Source organism: Prunus persica, chromosome G2 (assembly GCF_000346465.2).
Source record: "Prunus persica cultivar Lovell chromosome G2, Prunus_persica_NCBIv2, whole genome shotgun sequence".
Taxonomy (NCBI): domain Eukaryota; kingdom Viridiplantae; phylum Streptophyta; class Magnoliopsida; order Rosales; family Rosaceae; genus Prunus; species Prunus persica.
Window position 1 is genome coordinate 23,733,211 of NC_034010.1, and position 21,806 is coordinate 23,755,016.

Below are 21,806 nucleotides of genomic sequence, written 5' to 3' on the forward strand. Positions count from 1 at the left end.
GTCCGGTCCGGTCGCATGGTACGGACCAACGAACGAGAAATATGTGGCATCGTTCTCCCCCACGTGGGGAGAGATCCAACCGCACGAAGCACCGGTTCGCACACTGCGGTTACAGTCCGGTACCATTTACTGAAAACAACAACGGTCCCATACCACACTTTTTCGGTAAATCAGGTCCATGCAGTGCAGTTCGTGGAGTTGATCGTGGCCGTTCGTTTGTTTGGCGGCCAAGTCTCCCTCCTCCTGCTTTGAAATGAAAAAAACTATGCCGCAGCAATTTGACCACGAGGAATTTTTCAAAGAGGAAAGCTTCTGTTTCACTTTCATGTCGGCACGTTACTACCAAGAGCAAAAATGCTCTCTCTATTGTACTCTACCCTAAAGTATGTGAACTAATATCACGACATAGCAGTATTATGCTATCACACACAAACTTTTTTATTTGAAACTTCCAATCCAAGTTACCTAACAAGTTTGGAAACCCTTAAATCATTCACTTCGCTAAGCATTCGTTTGTTAGATGTCGTGTTAAGCCCTTAATTCTTTAATTTATTGTTACATGTCATGTTAAGCCTTTAATTTGTGTTCGTTAGTCGCTCCATTGTGTTTGAAATTTTTGCAAAAGTGTAATTATATTCAAGCTAATCAAACTCTTTCTAAACGAGAACTTAGGAAGTCAACAACACATCTTTTAACTTACGACTGAGCTATGAACCCATTGGCTAGTCCAAAACACAATTGAGTTCAGCATTCTTGAAATGTTAGAGAAACTAATCATGTACAAGGTTTATCGGGGGCACCTACATTCATTAGGTTTAATTAGTCATGTTTAAAAAAAATATAAAATAAAAAAGATCTTTGGGAGTGTTTGGTATACCGGATTAAGGGTGTGACTAAATTTATCATAGACTAGACCACCCATTTTCCTCATTACCCATGTGGAAAATGAGCTTGTTTTAAGTGACACTTAGCTAACTCAGCTTTTAGCTTTAACCCTATCTTCACCTTTTCTTCCATGGCATGTGGTTTGGTTCTGCTAAAAACCCTAAACCCAACTCTAATCACTTTTTGTTATGGCCGATAATCCCTGTTTTGCCCCTTTGTCAAGCAGCTCTTTCTCAGTCACACGAGGACCTACAAACCACATTATATGTAAATGAATGGCCTTTTGTTTTAGTAAAATTAATGAACTGTACTGGGATGAAAAGTTTAGCAAGACTTTTCCACTTAGAGAAATTCCTCGTGTTGGTGTCCATATCAATTCAGCGGGTGCATAATCCTTTGTATTGTTTCTTTCTCAATTCAAGAGGGGAACATGTCACATGCCCGCCCAAACTCATTTCAGACTTATGCTTTTGTTATTAAATATATATATATATATATATCAAATTTATGGTAGTTGGTTAGAGCAGTGAATTTGTCCTTTGTATTCAAGTTGAATTTTTTACATCGTAGTCTACATTATTGTTTGTATTATGCTTTTTTGCGTACCAGTGATTGGGGTATGGGAGTCTACATAAATATTCCCCTACTAACGTTTGTATTATGCTTTTGTTTTTATTGTTTTTAAAGTCAAAATCTATATAAGTTAAATCAATTGATTAAGATAATGAGTCCACAAATTAGAACTGAAAACTTGGCATGGTGGCCTAAAAATTTGATTATAAAAAAAAAAAAAAAAAATGGTGGCCTACCGAACAAAGTAACGGCCATGATCAACTGTGTTACGTGCACGATCCTCTTGATTTACCAGAAATGGATCGGGTCGTTTATTTAAATACAAAAAAGGTTTTGGATCATAGCCGCACGTGAGAACCATACCTACCGTGTGCCTCTGTGCGCTTCACACCAACGGTCTGATCTCTTTCCATGTGGCAATCACGTTCGTTAAAATCCATCGTCCTCGTCCGTTGGTCCGTACCGTATCTGAACCGGACATCAACTGTTTCCCGGTTTTTCTCTCCCCTCCCATACATTTCAAACGCCACGTCACCGGAGGGCCCACAGCGCACAGCTGGATGCGCTTTTACGAACGTAGCCTCAGCGCGGGGGGTTTGTGGTTGTGGATGAGAATCGACGGTGAAATTTTTTATTTATTTCTATAATAATTAATTTTAAAAAAAGAAAAGGCAAAAGCGCATGTGTGGGCTACAACTAACGCAGCCGCTAAATTTGCGACACGTGGCGTGATCCTAAGGCACACTTGTATCAAGTAGAAGGCTTTAAGGCCTTGACAGCCTCAAATAATTAAATAAGAAAAAATAAAATGGAGGGGAAGTAGTAGTGGCTGAGATTGCTCCTTGCTCACAACAACTGGAGCTTCTGGTGTGTTGGAGTTTTGGTATTAGGTCTCTGTGCACAGCTCCCTCTGTCAAGCCAAACTCACTGCCTTCTATAATACACTCCTTTCTATTGAGAGCCTGTGAAACTGTCTTTGATTTTTGCCAATCGATTTTTCGAAGCCATTCGGATCCAGCTGCCACTGCCGGAAACTATGCCTTCTCCGGTGAGTTGATTGAAGTTGCAGCCAGTCGCTGTCTTCGTCTCGAAAGCTCTCAGTCCACCATGGCTTTCTCAGAAGGTACGCTTTCGATTTCCTCAGGGATTGATTGGCCTTGTTCTTCTCCACTCTCCGTTTGGTTGCTGATCAGAAAATTCAACGAGCCTAAAAAAAGTTCAAAATATAAATCTATACATGCTAAGGATGAAGAAGAGGACTGATAAAGTTCATCTCAGCTGAGCAAGTGGTGGCGAAAGCTCATGTTTGGACAATGAAACTTAATTTTCTAAATTTTGTTGTTTTCATTTTCTCGGCAACCAAACAGATGGTTAAGATTGCAGAACAAGGTCTGTCTGAGTCAGTAATAGAAATGGATGTTGTATACTGATCAAACTTTCTCTCTCTTCTTGTTCGCCTTTTTTCTTTTTTCGTAGTTAAAGGTTTTGGCGTGTTCCTGTTCGTTTTGGTGAGGATTCTGAATAAGGAAATTTATTTTAGTTCTTTCGGTGACGCGTCTCTCTCTCTGTGATGCGCGGTGGAGTCTGAAATTTTCATAGATCAGTTCTGTTTTCGATTATTGGTTTATATAAGTATCATCTAGTTAGCTTCAGTGCATATGAAATTGGACTGCTTAATTCTGCTGCTATAAAATCAGAGACGGATCTCTACCGATTGCTGTGGCTTGTTTTCTTTTTGCAGTAGCATCACCTTCTCAGCTCTTCTTCAGTAGGACAACCAAGACGGCTTTACTCGTTATAAAGCTCGCTGCTTTCATAAATGAGAGAAGGTCCTTGTTCTATCCCTTGCTCGTCAGAGAGGATTTGAAGCAGCGCAAGCTGCGCAGGTCCGGTAATGGACACACAGTCATCTGGAGAAGATTTGGTCATTAAGGTAACACAGATGGACTTTCTTTTGTTAAATTTGGAATTGCCTAGTGAGGTCTAAGTAGCTGAATTCCTGTGTTCCTGTTATTGGTAGGCAAGAAAGCCATATACTATTACTAAGCAACGAGAGCGATGGACAGAGGAGGAGCATAACAGGTTTCTTGATGCCTTGAAGCTCTATGGCCGAGCATGGCAGCGCATTGAAGGTTAGTTTGAATTTTGTATTATCCCTTGTGTTCATTTCTTTACTTATATCTGTTGAGAAAGGACTCCAAGTGGATTTGTTTGCATTTATAGTGTCAATTTCTTTTTAGTCTTCAGCTGAATCTGCCAAGTATCTTTTGTTAGCAATGAATTGAAATGCTGTTTCTTATGTATTTTTTTTAAACTTATTTTGGGACATCATCTTTCTCCTTCTCCACCACCCACACCACCGCCCCCCCCCCTTTCTTTTTTTGTTTGCAGAACATATTGGAACAAAGACTGCTGTGCAGATCAGAAGTCATGCTCAGAAATTTTTTTCAAAGGTCAATTGGTACCTTCTCACCTTATGCTTATTTGATATGTGGTTCTTTTTTTTTTTTTCCCGTCCTATTGCTTGGTTTTCCAAAACATTGATCCTTTAATTTGCGTTTCTAGGTTTCTATTTTTTTATGAAATGCTGTTGGTAATTTATTCTATCATAGCAGGTGCATTATAGTTCCGTTGCCGTGACTATAACCATGATGTCATCTCATTTAGCTATGAAAAACTATGAGGCCTTTTACAGACTCTTGTAAATGCTACTCTGGTAGAATGCATTTGTTCTTTCATATGATTGCTAGCCATACTAAATTCGATAAAAAGGATGGCCCTGTGCTTGAGGTTCCGTCAATGGGAGGTCTGGAAAGGGTAAGATGTACCCACCCATACCACTGTTTCCAAAGAGGCTGTTTCCACGACTAAAACATGCAACCACAAGTTGTTTGGGGCAAGCCATACGTGGAACTGGCTGAAATTATTTTATCTTTAAATTTTCAATGCTATGCATGATAAATCAAATGTTTGCGGAAGTGACTGAAATATAATTTCAAATTTGAACACAAATGCAGTTACTAATTTATTAAGTTTCTCTGAAGGGTTATTTTTATAGAAAATGGGTAAGGGAATTCGGTTTAGCTGCAGGGTTTCTTACTGGTTCCTATCCTTTGGCTGAAAGAAATCCCTGTAGAATATGCCCAAAAGTAGATGTCAACAGAAAGTCTGAAAAGAAATTTGTAGTAGCAAATGTTGGTTTATTGTTGTGATGCTGTCAAGGAGATTTCATCAGTATACGATAGGGCCAATTTCATCTGTAGGAAAAGATGTACATGCTTTCTGCAGTTAGGGAAATATCAATAGATGAGTTGTGTGGTTCTTTCATAATTTCAAGATGTCAGTCATGATCTTACTAAATGTTTCCTAGTCATTCATTATACAGGAGGGCTTGACCTTATAGAGTTTGGAAAGGTATATTGGCTGCTCTCATTTGATTATACCTAGTGTAGCATCCGTACAGATCAGTAACTGGGAAAGTTCTTGCAACATACTGTTTATGTGACAGGCCCACATTGTGGACTATAGTATGTACACTGATTTATTTTCTCAGCGCACTCGGAATGATGTTTGTTTTTAGAAAATTATTGCACTTGTTAGATGAATTAGCTGAGATTGACTTGTCTACTGGGCCTTTGATTGATCATCATTCATCATCTACATGATTTTGTACTCTGACTACAGTTCTGAGTGAGAAGCTTAAATTTAAAGACATAAAGTGGCTCAACTTCAATGGATATTCTTAGGCTTCAAAGAAAGAAAACTTTGCTGTTGGGTTTTAAGGTGAAATGGAGGCTACAGACTGGAGCATATAGGTATTTTGAGCATTTTATGGGCATAACTGTATAGGAGAGAGAATTTTGATTTAGGTACGGCTAGGAAAAGTGTGGAACTTGGTGCTATCAGGTGCTGTTAATAACGAAAGAGCAATGGAACTGGTTGAAATTTGATAGAGAAAAGATGGTGTCATGCCAAGGTAGGGGTTTTAAGGTTTTCAGAGTGATACATAGGGTTTGCTTATTGGCTGCTTCCAATAGAGTAAATATTGAAAAACTGAAGGAATAAATTTGTGAGAAATTATGGCTGATCGCAGTTGGGTTTTTAAGGTTTTCAGAGTGTTGCATAGAGTTCGCTTATTGGCTGCTTCCTTTCAAAAGACAATGGATTGATATTGCAATGAGTAAATATTGAAATACTGAAGGAATAAATTTGTGAGAAATTATGGGTGATTGTAGTACTTGCACCCAAAGAAGGATGTATTTCTTGTGTTAAGTTGATTTTGAAGCTCAAATTCTCTCTTAAAAGCTAGATGTGATGAAGTTGGCATTTTGTAGTGCTTGGAACTGAAGCTTGCCTCCACCAGTGGTTGATGGGTTTCACTCATTGTTTATCTCATGTGGCTAATACAACAGAACTAAAACTCCGTAAGTAAAAACTTTATTGTGTGGAGGGTGAAAATAACTGGATTCCACCAGCTTCTACTGGTGCAAAATTATTGTTCCTTTTTTTTTTTTTTTTTCTCTATCAGGGATTGAGGCATTTGGAGTCAAGGCAGCAGATGTAAATAGAAAAATCTTTACTTTAGTACCTCCATTGTACTAGGTTTCATAGCCACCCCAAATCTGGTTGAAGGAGTAAATATGGTTTACTGGTTATAATGTTTTATCTGTACTCTGAATCTTAAGTCGCTATTTGTTTGGTTTACTTATTAAATATAAAGAAAAGAAAAGATCATATACAACAGTAAATTCAGGTGGACCATGTTAGATGTTGTCTTAGATAGGTTAGTCCCAATGAATTAATACGCCATCGAGTTCCGCTTATAATTGATGGTCCTTATTGGAATCTCTCATTGGCAACATAGAGTGAGGCTAACTGTGCACAAGTTCTTGAGGGGATCAATAGACATAATTCTTTTTACGTTACAATGGTGTGGTTCCATAATGGTCTTGCTTGGAACATCAGAGGGAAAAGCTTTTGCACTTATGCATGAGTTTCCAGTGTAATACATTTTTAATGGCTCACTCATGGAAAGTTGGAAACAACTTTCAGTTTCCAACCTTCCTCTTCATATCAACACTACTAGACCATACCATGAGGTGATTATCCTTTTCTTTCTCCTTTCCCTCCTAGAGTACAGATGTCTTAAACAGCACATTACATTGATATGCACTGGTTTCTCTAGACAAATTCTGCACTGTTTTTTAGGTCCTCATTTCATATAGGTTAAATTAATGATGCTTGAGATCTTCCAAATTCATCAGACTATTTGAGACATTTCACTCAATTCTTTTGGCATCTAACCACTGCATTTGGTGCCCAATAAAACTTGTATTTAACTTCAAATATGAATTCTGACAAAGAAGGTTTTGCTTCCAGCTGGAGAAGGAGGCACACAATAAAGGTGTTCTGGCAGGACAATCAATTGACATAGATATTCCGCCTCCACGCCCCAAAAGGAAACCAAGCAATCCTTATCCTCGAAAGTCTTGTTCAGCTGCTCCTACATGGGCCACATCGCATGTGGCAGCCAAGGATGGAAAACTTTTATCATCAACATCATCTTCGCATTGTAAACAAGTACTGGACTTGGAGAAAGAACCACTTGATGAGGTTATTATTTTTATTATATATTTTTATGATCCAAATACATTTCATGTTCTCGCGATTCCTGTAATAGTACTTAACTGCGACTTCTTTATCAGAGACCTACCAAAGAAGAAAATCCAAGAAATGGAAAAGAAAATCAGGATGAAAACTGCTCAGAAGTCTTAACTATGCTACTAGAAGATCATTGTTCCTCTGTTTCTTCTGCAAACAAAAATTCCATACCCACACAGGTGGCATTAAGAAATGCTTGCACTTTTAGGGAGTTTGTGCCTTCCCCGAAAGAGGTAATAAGTCAAGATGTAACAAATGATTCTTATGTCACTACTGAACTTAATGGAAATCAGAATTTGAAGAAAAATGATGCCAAAAAGATAGTTCAAGATAATGGTACAAGTGGAGCCTCAGAGTCAGAGAACAGTAATGCTTTTCATAAGAAGTTGGTTCAAGGTGAGAAAGCAGATGATTTGAATTGTGCATTGCCAACAGATGGGATGCAAGGAACTCAGACCTACCCGAGGAATGTTCCTGTACACGTACTGGATGGGAGCCTAGGAGCATGTAATCAAATTACTCCAGCAGATATGTCATTCGCGGATACTGCTTTTCATCCTATGGGCAAGGTTCATGGACAGCCTAACCTTTTTGCAAATCCAACTGCATCTACTACTACTGAACATGAAAGTAATACATCAAGATCTTCTGTTCACCAATCATTTCCAGCTTTTCACCCTCCCTTCACCCCATTACACCATGGTCAAAAGGATTACCAGTCATTTCTGCACATGTCCTCCACATTTTCAAGTCTTATTGTGTCTTCTCTGTTACAAAACCCTGCAGCCCATGCTGCAGCTAGCTTTGCAGCCACATTTTGGCCTTATGCAAATGCAGAAAATACAGAAGATTCTCCGGCATGCCCCCCTGGAGGTTTTCCATCTAGGCAAATGAACTCCCCTCCAAGTATGGCAGCAATTGCTGCTGCCACCGTAGCTGCTGCATCTGCATGGTGGGCATCCCATGGATTGCTTCCCTTGTGCGCTCCTGTTCAAACTGCTTTTAGCTGTCCTCCTGTGTCCATGACTGGGGTTCCATCAATGGATACTGGTGAAGCTCCTGCAGCCAATATAGAGAGAGGAGAGAATTCTCTTCAAATTCCTTCCTTGCAGGATCAACAAGTGGACCCAGAACACTTGGAAGCTGTGGAAGCTCAACATCCAGCTTCAAAATCACCAAGTATGTCATCATCACACTCTGATAACGGAGGTGCAGAACCTAATACTGTACTTAAAGCTGCTGCTGATGAGAAGGTGGTAGCATCAACCGACGAAGTTAATGATTCAAACAATGCAAAGAGCAGAAAACAGGTTTTCTTTGATATTGTTCAGTCCGCATAGGAAGGACTACTAGTCCTGCTTTCATCACTCTATACTTTTCTTCCATTTTCAATAAAATCTTGTTTCTTATTTTAAAATAAATAATAAAAAACAGGTTGACCGTTCTTCGTGTGGTTCCAACACACCTTCCAGCAGCGAAGTAGAGACAGATGCATTAGAGAAGCAAGAGAAGGGGAAGGAAGAACTGAAAGAACCTGATCTAAATCACCCAGCTTCTGACTCTACTTATCGTCGCAGTCGAAGTATCATCAACATTAGTGATCCATGGAAGGAGGTTTCCGAAGAGGTAGCCCAACATAGGGATTGATTTCGATAAATCTGTTTTTGGAATGAATTGTTATCTGATAATGTTAACTACCTTTGTTAGGGGCGTATGGCCTTTCAAGCACTATTCTCAAGGGAGGTATTGCCCCAAAGTTTTTCACCTCCCCCTAAGGACAAAGAGCATCAGACCACTACAGAAGGAAAGGAAAATGCTGAGGAGAAAGATGAAGATGCATCACTATTAGACCTAAACAAAAAGACATGGGTGCCATTTTCTTGCCACCTGGGAGTGGAGAAAAATGTGTCACCCGTAGGAGACAATGATGCAGAGGGGCTGCTGACAATAGGACTTAGCCAGGGAAAACTTAAGGCTCGTCGAACAGGATTCAAGCCTTACAAAAGGTGCTCGGTAGAGGCCAACGAGAACAGAGCAGCCAATGCCATCAGTCACTGTGAAGAGAAAGGTCCCAAGAGGTTACGCTTGGAAGGGGAAGCTCAAACTTGACATTTGGCATTGCATTGCAAATCAAAGGAAACCTTTGTTGTTGCATGCAATCTAATAGTTTCCCCCTAATTTATATATTGTTCCTTTGTGTTTCATTTCAAGTCCAGCAGATCAGAAACTTGCCTTGGTGTGTACCATATATAATCTACATTTGTTCATTAACTATGTTGAACCCTTGGAACTGCGCTTGAAAGATTTCCTTAATTAGACTTTAGCTAAGAAACGTTTTAAGTATTTGATGGTCCTTGATATGCCCACTTTCCTTAGACTCTCATCCAACGATTTTACTCTAAAAGAACCTGCAGGTTGCACAGAAACCCCTGTTGTTCTTGCGAGTTCAACTTATGACACATTTTGTGATGCGATCAGAAGCTTTTGCATGCATGATTTTTTTTATTTTTTTCTTTTTGAAGCCTAATTATTATTTTCTTCTTGTTTGTAGGGCTTCAGCTCCCCTCGGTTATTATGAGCCTTACTCAAGTTACATGGGGAAAAATGTTTCAAGTTCAACTGCCATTGTAAACAAAAGGATTAAAAAAGAAAAGATAAAGAATAGTAATAAACATGAAATTCGGCATTTACTGACCACCATCACCATCCATATTTACAGTTTTTCCCATATAAAGAATAGAGAAATTTATTTACAGGAACTCATGCAATAAGGGTGATCTTGTGTCCACAGTGCCTGCAGGCTATATTATATACGTTCCTATTTAGCTGATATATATATATATATATGTATATAATATATGTCAATGCTAATCATCATCACTCATGTAAATAAAGTGATGTCTCATTATCATCCCCCAAAAGTTCAAAACTGCTTGCTGATCTTACCGTGATTTACCCCATACCCGTAATATGCACACAAAAAAGCCGGTTTTGTCAATGGCTGTACACGAAGGGTCATATTTACTTAGTCCGGGAGTCTGGAGATTGCACAGGAGCAGGCTGCGACTTGAGAAAGTTGATACGACGGGACTCCAAGTTTACAATGTACTGTTGGATTCGCTTCTTATTGGCAGGAGTCAATGAAAATGGTGGGTTAAGTGGCAGGGATGTTGCTTCTCCCGCAATAAAAGAAAGCAGAAGCATAGCCTTCGAGTACAATGCTTCTGCACTACCCTTGTTCTCCAAGTACTCGTCTACCTGGAACACAGGCAAAATTTGTTTGGTCAGAGATTTTGTAATCTGCAAACAAGATTACAGACGTAACATGAAAAAAAAAATGGAAAAAAAGATGGAAGCACACAAGGAAGTTTACTTACAGCACCACGTGTTCCAACTACTAGTGCTTTTTGGAAAATAATTTCCATCGCGTCTGGCACTTCAGCAGCACCTGCAATATATATCACACATTAGGGAGCAAAAGTTCAAATGGAAAACTAGAAAGCATTATCACAGATAGTTTCTTGACAGCCTAACCATCCATATCTTGGATACGATAGGATAACTTCTCTGCCCGATCAAATGCACCAATAAAACCTTGCTCTGCCCACATTGAAACAGATGAAGGCCTGCTAAAATCTACACTTCCTGAGGCGTTTGGTGACAAACCAGCACCTCCCTGCACACGTGAGGATTCATTCGCTGAACTGCCTTCAGGTAGTTCCTTCGCTTCACTCCAAGTGCTGCAAATTTGAAGAGCTTTCTTCCATATGGCCAAAACAACCAGTTGAACTGAAAATGAGTCTAGAAACAGTCCTGCATTATCCTGCAACCAAAAGTAACAATTACCTTGATAAATTCCAGAAAAAAGTCAAGAGCCGTTGTCTAATCATGCTAGTATAATTAAGTGAATCCTTGTGAGGATTCTGTCTGCATTCATGTGCGTATGTTTGTGTGTGTGTGTGTGTGTGTGTGTGAGAGAGAGAGAGAGAGAGAGAGAGAGAGAGTTCTGTACAAACAAAAGAAAAATGAAAATACACTACTGTAAATAAAACATCATGATATTTTTTTTAGAACACAATAAAACATCATGATATTGAACTAACTAAATTATGTTTGGTGCAGGAGAACTGAGTGATGCACCTTTTCCTGAGACAGATCTGCAAGAACCTGAGCGTACTGATGTAACAGATGGAGCCTAGTAGAAGGATGCAGTACAGATAGTCCTTGCACTTCCAGTAACAGGATTGATTCACAAGATGTTGGTGATTTAGCTGATCCACAAGTTTGTGAACTTTCCACACCAATAGAACTAGTTGCCTGCTCCTCTGTTTTCTTTGCAACTGATATATCACGATCATTCTGCTTTGAACCACTGATAGAAGCTCTCGTAGTGGAATTAAGTTGCAGGGATGTTTCAAGGTAATAAGAGAAACTCTCCATTGACGCAAAATGAGGATTGACCATAACATAATCTTTCTCAATGGACTCCATTGAATCAGAAACTGGAGAGGCAAACCAAAATAAATAGTTGAAACAAAGCACAAGCATTCAAAAGGAATTACAAATTGAAATACAAACCTCCAAGGTGATCCTGTATGTTTGGATCTTGATTAATAGATTTCCTCAGCCTATCACATGCAACATCTTGCACAAGCCCTTGAACACTCCTAGTGCTGGATGTACTGCCACAATCTTTTCTTTGTAACATTTTTCTGTCATGTGCAGATGGAAAATCTGAACTCAGATTTCTGCTAGATGAGTTTATGGGATGCTTGGAATTCAATTGCAACCTCTTATCGGAGACAGAAGAATTAGACTGTTCAACCATCGATTTAAGCGGTGGAAGTAGTGAAGTGTGTTCAACATTCCGAGGAGCTGATTCAGCTTGACTGCATATATATATGAGTATATAAATATCTATCATATCATACTTAACACATACCCAAATTGTACAAAATGTCAAATGTACCATAATCAATGAATAACACAGTTTGAAGGCTGTGGAATGCTTTACCTAGCTTCTCTGAGAAACTTGTGATTGAAGAACTCCGTAAATGATAGTCGCTCAACTGCAAATTCAAGTTTTGACTTTTACATTGTAGTTTTGTGGAAGGGTTAACTAATTTCTTGATATTCACACGACAATATGAGTCAATTCTCACTCTTGAGCTGTGATTGTAAATTTTAAACACACACAAGCATAACACCAGAGACACCTTAATATAGCAATCATGACCTGGATTTTGACGTAACAGGCTTCTGCAAAGATCTACACAATCTGCATGCAATTCTTCCAAAGCACCTTGTGGAAACCGCACCCCAGTAGATGTCAGAATATTTTGAAAAAGCTGTATATAGCAAAAATCATTAAAAGACACAAGATAATCTTTTCAAATATTTGCATAACATTTCACACTACTAGTCCTTGTTTGGGTAGAAAAAGTTAGGAAAATGCTAAATCTTTACAACTGAAAAAAAAATAAAGTTAAGATTTCCACTGACCTGTAATTGACAATTCCCATCAAATGGCGGCTTCCCGGTCACCAGCTGAAACAAAATTGCTCCAACACTCCATAAATCAGCCTGCAAAGACTATAATGTTAAATTAAAGATGACAACAAAAATGGCAAAGATACCTACAAGTTTGTCAATAATGTCACTTTCACATTCTATCACCTTTGCATCATACTTTTGGTTCTGAATAATCTCTGGAGCCATGTATAATGGTGAACCACATAGTGTGTCAGCCAAGTCTTGGGGCGTGAGGGATCTGGCAGACAGATGCATCCAGGCAATGCCCAAGTGCAAAACATATTTAGAAATACTTCTCGCCAATAACTTACTTTCAATTATTGCTAGAAAGAAGTGACCAAAGCTTTTAAACTCTTCCTGTGAACTCAACTGCTTCAGATAATTTTTAGCAAATCGAATTTTTGCTTTAGGTAGGATTTGCATAATTTTAATAAACTTCTCTACATAAACATCCAAACAGTTCATGCCGTCTCAAATTTCTCACAAGTTACATTTAGATATCTGCATCTCTCAGTAGTAGATGTTACTTTCATAAACCACATGTTATGAACGAAAGGTTTGAATAACAAAGAGAACTCAGAGGCTGATGTTCAACAAAAAAAATATTCTTGTCACATGGTCAAGTTGAAGGCCAAACAATAGAATGAGCTTTTGGCTAAGCATCACACTACCAATGTAAAAGGAAATGACACAAGAAAACTTTTATTGGGTTCTTCTCGGCAAGCCAAATAAGTGGGATAATGATGTACTGGCATTGGTTGAATATGTTAGTTATGGACCACTCCATTATGAAACAATTGTCATAGCAAGACCTCATAAAAACACCAGTAAACTAAACAAGTACACCATTTACTATACAGGCGGCAGACTTTTTACTTCAGTTGCAGCATTAAGTTCACAATGAATATGGAAAATGGCAATGCAAAAAGATTATTAAACTTTTACCTCGCAAAACCAAAATCCCCTATCTTCAGTAGTGGGGTTTCTTCAATGGTTGTTGACAAGAGTAAGTTCTGCAAGTTTTACCAGAAATCGACAAGTAAGTCACTAACCAAGCAGAATAACCGCCAAATTTGTCAAAAGTAATCGACAATATAACGCCAAATTTGTCAAACGTAATCAACAGTATAACGCCAAATTTGTCAACAGTAATCGACAATATATCTATATCTATATATGTATATAAATCTTCTGAAGAGAGACAGTAATCGACAATATATCAAACGTCATTAACATATCAAACTTCTAGCGAGTCACGACTTGTGACCAAACAAAAAAGCATAATTCCCTGACAAATTTGCAAGTTATGCTGATTAATGTGCCTATGATAAACGCCCTCAGGATTAGATCACCTACAATTGACTTTATGGAGAACATATAAAATTCTGGTTCATCGTGAAAATACAGTACCTGTGGTTTTAAATCCCTATGAATGAGGTGCTTTTCTTGAAGCACTTGCAATCCTGCAGCTGCTCAGGGAAATCCAAATTAAACATGTTAAAGTCCATTAGTATCTACTTATCAGAAGAAACAGAGGGCAAAAACAGAACAGAAAAGGCAAACTATCACATTTAAGAACATTGCCATTAGCCTAATCATAAATGAAAATCCAATCATCCAAAGATTATTTCTAAGAAAGAACAGATACCACACTGGCCAACCATTTAAAAAGTATTTAAATTTTATCCAATTGACGAACCGGAATTTAATCCAAAAGTCATTGAGCACAAACCCAATCATCTAAACACCAAAAAAAACAAAAGAATTTCAATAAAAACTCAAATTAAAAGCACAGCTGAGCAGAGGGAAAAAAAAAAATACCCAATTGCCTCATAAAGTGCTTGGCAACATTTTCCGAAACTTTCCCATGTCGATGAATATAAGCAGCCAGGTCACCGCCGTCACAGTACTCCAACACAAGGTAAATTTTGTCCTGGGTCTACAAAAGAACCCCAACCACCGTCACCGACATTACACACAGATATAAATAAATAAATAAATAATATACATATATATATATATATATAACTAAGAACAAAAAAAAACCTCCTCAAAAAAATAAAAATAAAAAAGGTACCTGGATGGCCTCGAAAAGGCGAATGATGTTGGGGTGGTTGATGGTGCTTAGAATGGAAATTTCTTTGAGTAAACTGTCGCTGACTTTTGGGCTCAGCTGTTTCTTGTCAATTTCTTTAACAGCAACTTCAATACCCAGTTGGCGATGCCTTGAGCGCCAAACCACCGCGAATGAACCCGACCCGACTTTTGGGCCCAGTATGTAGTCTCCGATGAGGCGAGACTGATTCGGGTTTGGGTCCCGAAAATCCATGTGTGCCGTACAGTCTACAGAGTCTGTCTAGTGCTTGCTGTAGAAGAAGATCATTGTCAAAATTTCAATTTCAATTGTGGGTTTCGAGTAAAGCTATGAACTTGATATGAGAACGGTGCAGATGGATGCTGATGATGACGACGATGATGATGCAGGTTGTTGCGGAAGTGGGAGTGGAGGTTTTGTTGTATTTAAGAGGATAAAGGGAACAATGGTCATATTGGAATTTTTGGAACCAAAAACCAAAACCAAAGGAATAGAGAGACTTTATTTACTTTTTGCGTGGAAAAACGACGCCGATTGTCAATGAGCGCTTCAAGCACAGCACAGAGAGAGAGAGAGAGAGAGAGAGAGAGAGAGAGAGACGCTGAGTGCTGAGTGGATGGCTTTAATATCAGCAGAGGTTTTGAAGTTTGGTTACTGTGGTAAATGCGCTGTTTATGTTTCTAATTGTATTTGCTTTGGGTTCTAATTGTATTTGTTTTGAGATTTTACCTCATTCAGAGCTAAATAAATTCAAGAAATTTAAATTATTCAATAAATAAATAAAAATTAAGTAGCTATTTTGGCTAGAAACCAACCATGACCAAATTTTCAATCCTGGTCCAGCCCTAATTCCTATGTGATTGGGACCCTGGCCTAGATTGGAAATCCCTCTGATGATATGAATACAAAATGCTAAAACATGTTTGATTTTAACTTTCTTGCGTATTGGTTGTTTGCTCACTGCACTTGCCCATATCTTAGACAAATATACAAATTCAGAGGCCCACAGGTGTCCTGGTCCAGATCAATATCTCATAAGATTAGACCTGTAAGGAAAGGAACATCAAGTTTTGGATTCCCAGGAGACCTGAATGTTGTAGTGGATTTTGTTTTGGAACAATGCAATTCAATTTACATAACTAAAATAGAGAAAACCCCACAAGATGGTTGTTGAAAATTAATGAGCATAGAACCAAAAAAATAAATAAATATTAATGAGCATAAATTGAAAAAAAAAATTAAGAAGAAAAGAAATGAGAGCAATTTACCTAGCCAACAATGGGATGCTTTATTATACAATGTATAAAAGTTGTGTTTTTATGTGAAAACAAAGGGTACGATGACAAATTTGAAACCATTAGGGATTGAGACCATTTGAAGAGGTTGGGCTAGGCAGGGTCACTTACCAAGTCCAAATTGAAGAAGTTTATTTACCATGGGATTGGTCATGTCCAAATGGATTGTAGTGGGACCCAAAAAGGTAGAAGCTACATAACCATGGATGAGTTGATAACCATTCATGGCTATATAATACATTAATGTTACGATTTAATGTTACTAATCTTTGGTGATTGATCTCATTGCCAGCTTAAGGGAAATTCTATTTGATTTGTTAATTAGTTAGTGTAGTCCCCCTATAATTGTTAATGTTAGTAAGATATATGGACAGAGCTAGGTATAGGCCTGAGGTTGCCATGACATCCAAGCGTCTATACAAGTCTATTCCACCATCGATAAGAAACACTTCAAAACTTAAACTATAGAAGAAAATTATCCCTTACTTATCAACCGTTATTACAGTGATTAAGTGCAATAACAATTGAGTTCATGAATTTCTTTTTTCTCCAAACTGGTTTTTAAAGTGTTTTTGAGTTTTTAGGGGATCAATTACGAGGCAACAAAGACCTCTTCACTTACAATATAAACTACGTACACTTATTCTAGCAGCCCCCAACTTGGTTTCTTTTCTCAACCTAAACACATTTGAGCTGGGGAACACACACAAGATTGAGCCACGTACCCCCAACCCAAATTTTGTCATCCCAACACAAAGAGTTAGGTCACAACTCACAACATGAACATGAGTACCAAGAAAGAATGCTAAACCCAAAAAATTATTTTCTCATTTTTTACCAAAATTTCAAAATTTTGGCTGAGAGAGTGAACTCAACTCAACTGTGAGCTTGCACAGATGTCACAGCCATGTTGCAAGAAACGCGGCTATGAAAACCCACCAAGCGTGGCATTGGGGCTTGAGATCACAACTTGGTTGCATAGTATATAGCAGCAGATACATAATTTAGCCTCTTTTTAAGAGCAAAGATAATATTAATTTCTATTAATATTGCATTAAGATAATTTTAATTTATAATGATATTGTATTGTGTGGATCTGACATTCCGTAATTCTCAAACTACATACTTAATTGTACGTTAATGCCATTATAATACCAAAATCTCGAAGCCCATGCAAATATTATAAATATCTTCAAATCTTTTATTTATTTTTTATATAGGCCTTTGAAGTGAATCGGAAAGCTCACACTTTGGCCACGCCCACAGAATGCACAGCATTCCATATGAGGATACAGTACGAACTGTAGCCCATTCCACAGACCATAAATCGTCTCCTCTTTTTCAAACTCCTAAGCTATACTACCCTCAAAACCCCCCTTACATTCCTCATCTTGCCAAGTCATCACCTAGCCCTTAGTCTCCGTGGGCCCTCTCGAGACGAGAACAACTTCTACATGGTTGTTTCTGTCACGTGACAAAGTCGAGTGATAAGATAATCTAATTAAAAACAAGCACTATCTTTTAACTGAACTACTCTGCCACTCATCATTGTCACGTGGTTGTTTGATATGGCAGAACATGAGCTTCAGTTTGTATTGAATATATACGTATGAGTGATATTACACTATCAAAACTCTCTCATTATTCAACTGCCACTAGCATATAAGCATTGCAACAAAATGGCTATTTACTAGGTACAGTCTCATCAAGCCTTCAGTCTTCTTCTTCCTTTAGTATATCTTTTTACTTCCAAATATTCTCTACACTAGTCAGCACTTTCAGTACTGGCCATGTTACCTCTATATCTGGCTTCCTTTCTTCTCCTTGGACTCTTTAATTGCCTATCAATTTCTCATTCCCTCCATGAACACCAGAAACTAGAACAACCCAATTTGCTTCACAACCAGCTGTGCCATGAAAAATGTGGACAACTTCAACTACCATTTCCATTTCACTTGAACAAGTCTTGTAGTTCAGTCTCTGATGCTTTCCATCTCTCATGCCTAAACTCAACTGCCCTTTTCCTCAACATTGGTTCCGAAAGCTACCGGGTGCTAGAATTCTTCTCTGATGGTCTACTAGTGGACTTTCCAGGCTCCTCTTCTTGCCGTCAGTACAATGACTTGAACTCCTTTGATTTCTTGGGAAATGACCACTTTGGTGTCTCAGTTGAGAATGTAATTGGTTTGTATGATTGTGAGGACTCTTCTCTGTGCAAGACAGAATGTGAAACAAATGATTTGCCTGGTTGTGACGGCAATGTGAATGGTTCTCCTGCTTGCTGTTACCCTCTCTCTGATCATAGTGTGTGGCATTTGGGCGAAAAGTTTTCGGTGTTTTCCAAGTTTGGATGCAGAGGATTTTCCAGTTGGGTTGTTCAAAGAGGGTCCAACTTGGGAAAACGAGGGGTAAAATTGGAATGGGCAGTACCAAGGAACTCATCCAAGGGAGTTTGTGCTAGCAATGCTTACATTACTAATGCCACAGTGGTTGAAGCAGGGGTGAGGTGCATCTGTGAAGATGGGTTCCTTGGAGATGGGTTTGCAACTGGGGAAGGATGCATCAAATGTGAGTATTTATTAGGACATTTTATATATCATCAAGCTTTTCTCAACAAGTTTGTTTGGTAGTTTCATTTTGGGCATGATTATATCTGCTTGTTAGGTTATAGTTACCATAGAAGGATTGATGCTATGTGGGCTTGAACTTTCCACTTCTGACTTTAAGAAACAAATTCTGATAATCTATCAGATTGAATTACTCTCTAATACATAGCTTATTGAGTCATTATTGGCGCATTGTACTTAATTAGTGCATATGATTATCTTCTGTTAGTTCTGTGTATGCCATGATTGTCATCATGATGATTTAGGCAACTCTAACTTATTAAAAGAAAAGTTTCATATATCCTTCTTTCTGCAGATTTATTTTATTAAAGATCCTATGTATCACAAGCAAAGGTTGAGACTCTTGCTTTCTGCATTTCTTTAGATCATCCTAAAAAAGCCTATATATGATTTGTAGCCTTTGTAAAGATAAAGCAGTTTGATATTCTTTAATCAATTGTATGCCTTCAGAATAATTGTTTTGTTTAATTTTTCTTTTCACATTGTTGGTGTGGCTGAAAACTCCAAGCGGCCACTATATTTACGGCGGCATCATTTATATTTGGAATGCCTTTGACAGCCTGCATCAAGGACAGAAAGGAAGCATATGGGAATGATTGCTTGAAGAAAAAGCGTGGTGGAAAAAAACTTGTAATTTTAGCAGGTAAGTGACAACAAAATAAGCAAAATAAACCCATGTCTGCATTTAATCTTCCTATGCATTGTTGTTTGGCTACTTAATCTAGCAGTTAAAAGAAAGTATTTTCAATCGTATCAACTCCTCTCTTTGAAGAAATGAATTATGACATAATCAATCATAAATTTTCCTAAATTTGTCTCATCGTTCCCCTTCAGTATAATATCTTGACATCTTGAACTGCAGGAGTTCTTGCTCCAGTTTTCATCATAGCCTCCTTGATTGCACTGTTGTGTCTACTAAAGTATCCTGCTAAACCAGGGACATTTGATCCTGCTCAGAAACCCGACTTTCAAAGCACCATATCATTCCGGAAAGCTAGTAGGACCCGGCTATTCACTTACCATGAGCTAGAGGAAGCTACCAAAGGATTCGAAGAGGGTCAGAAACTTTTAAGTGGAAACAATGGCACTATCTTTGCTGGGGTTCTAGGGGATGGATCGCACATTGCTGTGCACAAGGTAGAATGTGAGAATGAAAAAGACCTCATTCAAGTCCTATCACAAATCGAGGTTTTATCTGCTGTTCTACACCGGAATATAGCCCGATTACTTGGATGCTGTATTGACTTGGCCTACACTCCACTACTAGTATACGAATATCCTGCAAACAGTACCCTAGAGGAACATTTACATCAAAGAGGAGGACAAAATGTTGCTCTTGACTGGTACAAGAGGCTGAGCATTGCTGCTGAAACAGCTAGTGTTCTTGCCTTTTTGCAGTATGAGATTTCTCCTCCCATTTTCCACTGTGACCTCAAACCTGCTTACATTTTCATTGATGAAAACTTTTCCAGTAAAGTTGCTGGGTTTGGGCTACTGATTACAAGTCTTGGAGATGGTTCTCAGTCACACAACCATGAAGATTCGCGTTTTCACAAAAATGATGTGTATGCTTTTGGTGTCATGCTTCTTGAGATTATTGCAGGCTCAAATTGCTTGGACTTGCCTACAGTAGCCCTGCAAAAGATAAGGAGTGGCAAGCTAGAAGAGATTGTGGATCCACATCTCTACTATCACGAGCAACCTTCGTATAGGCGCGAGCAGATAGAGATTGTTGCAGACCTTGCCATGAGGTGCCTGTTGTTTGGTGGAGATGGAAAGCTGGGAATGTATGATGTTGCCAGGGAACTAGTACATATTAGAAGAGACAGCAGTGATGGAGGTAGCAAGAGGGGGCCTGCACTGGAGGAAACATTTTCAAACTCCAGCCTACTTCAGATGATATCCATGTCTCCTGATTCAACATATGTGCCTTGAATTTGTTCTGATCGGTCCTCGAAACTGCTGCTCAACAAATTTGGCTGTTCATTTTCACTTTCCATAGAAGTTTTACATGCACTCTTGTTACTTCTATGTGTTGTATGTGGGAACCTAATTAAATCAAAACCCTAGGTCAAATAATTCCTTCCATTTGGGGATTATTTGACCTAATTGGGAATTATTCAATTTAATTGGGGATTACCCAATTAAATAGAATATTACCTAATCGGGTCGAGAATTAATTCTATTCCTACCCCAATTTCCAATTAAATGAGGAGTTATCTATTTAAGTCAGGATTTGATTTGATACCTACCACAATTAGGGATTTGATTTACCCTAATTAATCAAATCCCTAATTAATCAAATCAATTCCAAAAAGGGGAGGAATAATTCCCTTCCATCTACGGAATTATTCCTCTGAAACCCTAGCCTCCGAGACTACTATAAAAGCATAGCCACACACAATGGTAGAGGTACGTCTAAATTCCTACTAAAACTCTGCAGAAATTATTTCTCAAGAACCCTAGCCACTTCCTCTCTTTCTCTCTCTCACACAAGGCTCCGGCCACCACACACGGCTCCGGCCACCCGGTTTTCCTTAAAATACCCTACCTAACTTAGGCATCGGAGGGCCTTTGGCCAACACCCCCCGGGTGTGGTCCTTTTACTCCGATCTGTTTTGCAGGGAGAAAGAGAGAAGCAGAGAAGACGAAGGAATCTTTGGCGAATATTCTCCCGTGAGATTATTTGCACAAACATTGTACATCAGCTGAAGTGAATTAAAATAGATCAAAACTTCAAAACTATTCATTGCATATATAATATACCTGCCTGCCTGCCTGCATGCCTACTTGCATCAACAGAAAGTCTCATCCTTTGATGAATATAGAGAGTTGAAGAAAGTCTAACCCTAATCAAACCTTACTCTCTTTCCGTGGTGTCTCTATCTACCTCTCTGCCAGAGGCCTTGATCAGTCTTTTTATACATAGAAAAACAGAATTATGACTTTATATAAATATTACTTCTGCAAGACAAATGTCTCTAAAGAACACTGGTGGGCTCGCTTTCTGAGTCTCAGAAGCAGTGGATTTGGACATGCTAATTCATAGAAATCGAACATAAACAGTAGCAAAAGTGGTATTAATTATTATATTATCATAATTAATTGGGGAGATCGTCCAATGATCCAATAGGAATT

At 38.5% G+C, this 21,806-nt stretch overlaps 3 protein-coding genes across 5 annotated transcripts; 2 read left to right on the forward strand and 1 right to left on the reverse strand.

Moving 5' to 3' along the window:
• LOC18785550 (protein LHY) lies at positions 2,244 to 9,485 on the forward strand. Of its 2 annotated transcripts, XM_007218867.2 has the most exons (9): positions 2,244 to 2,581; positions 2,935 to 2,966; positions 3,200 to 3,391; positions 3,479 to 3,590; positions 3,850 to 3,911; positions 6,838 to 7,071; positions 7,164 to 8,429; positions 8,554 to 8,745; positions 8,827 to 9,485. In XM_007218867.2, the coding sequence occupies exons 3-9, from the start codon at positions 3,353 to 3,355 to the stop codon at positions 9,226 to 9,228; spliced, it is 2,307 nt and encodes a 768-aa protein (XP_007218929.1). In that variant the 5' UTR covers positions 2,244 to 2,581; positions 2,935 to 2,966; positions 3,200 to 3,352; the 3' UTR covers positions 9,229 to 9,485. The 2 variants fall into 2 exon arrangements, with proteins under 2 accessions (XP_007218929.1, XP_020414050.1); XM_020558461.1 differs by lacking the exons at positions 2,244 to 2,581; positions 2,935 to 2,966; positions 3,200 to 3,391; positions 3,479 to 3,590; positions 3,850 to 3,911 and adding an exon at positions 5,699 to 6,557.
• LOC18785484 (serine/threonine-protein kinase ATG1a) lies at positions 9,782 to 15,422 on the reverse strand. 2 transcript variants are annotated; one of them, XM_020558463.1, is made up of 14 exons: positions 14,729 to 15,422; positions 14,473 to 14,590; positions 14,062 to 14,120; positions 13,597 to 13,664; positions 12,796 to 12,889; positions 12,622 to 12,702; positions 12,356 to 12,467; positions 12,134 to 12,188; positions 11,910 to 12,008; positions 11,698 to 11,831; positions 11,260 to 11,621; positions 10,654 to 10,942; positions 10,497 to 10,567; positions 9,782 to 10,377 (listed from the first exon to the last, which is right to left on the reverse strand). In XM_020558463.1, exons 1-14 carry the CDS (start codon positions 14,978 to 14,980, stop codon positions 10,141 to 10,143), a joined length of 2,031 nt encoding a protein of 676 aa, XP_020414052.1. In that variant the 5' UTR covers positions 14,981 to 15,422; the 3' UTR covers positions 9,782 to 10,140. The 2 variants fall into 2 exon arrangements, with proteins under 2 accessions (XP_020414052.1, XP_020414051.1); XM_020558462.1 differs by having other exon boundaries at positions 11,698 to 12,008; positions 14,729 to 15,421.
• On the forward strand, positions 17,781 to 20,907 carry LOC18785489 (probably inactive receptor-like protein kinase At2g46850). The gene is made up of 3 exons (XM_007219388.2): positions 17,781 to 18,609; positions 19,228 to 19,311; positions 19,531 to 20,907. Exons 1-3 carry the CDS (start codon positions 17,832 to 17,834, stop codon positions 20,601 to 20,603), a joined length of 1,935 nt encoding a protein of 644 aa, XP_007219450.1. The 5' UTR covers positions 17,781 to 17,831; the 3' UTR covers positions 20,604 to 20,907.

Coding starts and splice junctions, on each gene's coding strand:
- LOC18785550 (XM_007218867.2), top strand. CDS start 3,353: ATGGACACACAGTCATCTGGAGAAGATTTGGTCATTAAG. Junction 7,072..7,163: donor AGAAAGAACCACTTGATGAG/GTTATTATTTTT, acceptor CTTCTTTATCAG/AGACCTACCAAAGAAGAAAA. Junction 8,746..8,826: donor GGAAGGAGGTTTCCGAAGAG/GTAGCCCAACAT, acceptor TACCTTTGTTAG/GGGCGTATGGCCTTTCAAGC.
- LOC18785484 (XM_020558462.1), bottom strand. CDS start 14,980: ATGGATTTTCGGGACCCAAACCCGAATCAGTCTCGCCTCATCGGAGAC. Junction 14,591..14,728: donor GCCTTTTCGAGGCCATCCAG/GTACCTTTTTTA, acceptor GTTCTTTTGTAG/ACCCAGGACAAAATTTACCT. Junction 12,468..12,621: donor ATGGGAATTGTCAATTACAG/GTCAGTGGAAAT, acceptor TGCTATATACAG/CTTTTTCAAAATATTCTGAC.
- LOC18785489 (XM_007219388.2), top strand. CDS start 17,832: ATGTTACCTCTATATCTGGCTTCCTTTCTTCTCCTTGGACTCTTTAAT. Junction 18,610..19,227: donor TGGGGAAGGATGCATCAAAT/GTGAGTATTTAT, acceptor TGCCTTTGACAG/CCTGCATCAAGGACAGAAAG. Junction 19,312..19,530: donor AAAACTTGTAATTTTAGCAG/GTAAGTGACAAC, acceptor CTTGAACTGCAG/GAGTTCTTGCTCCAGTTTTC.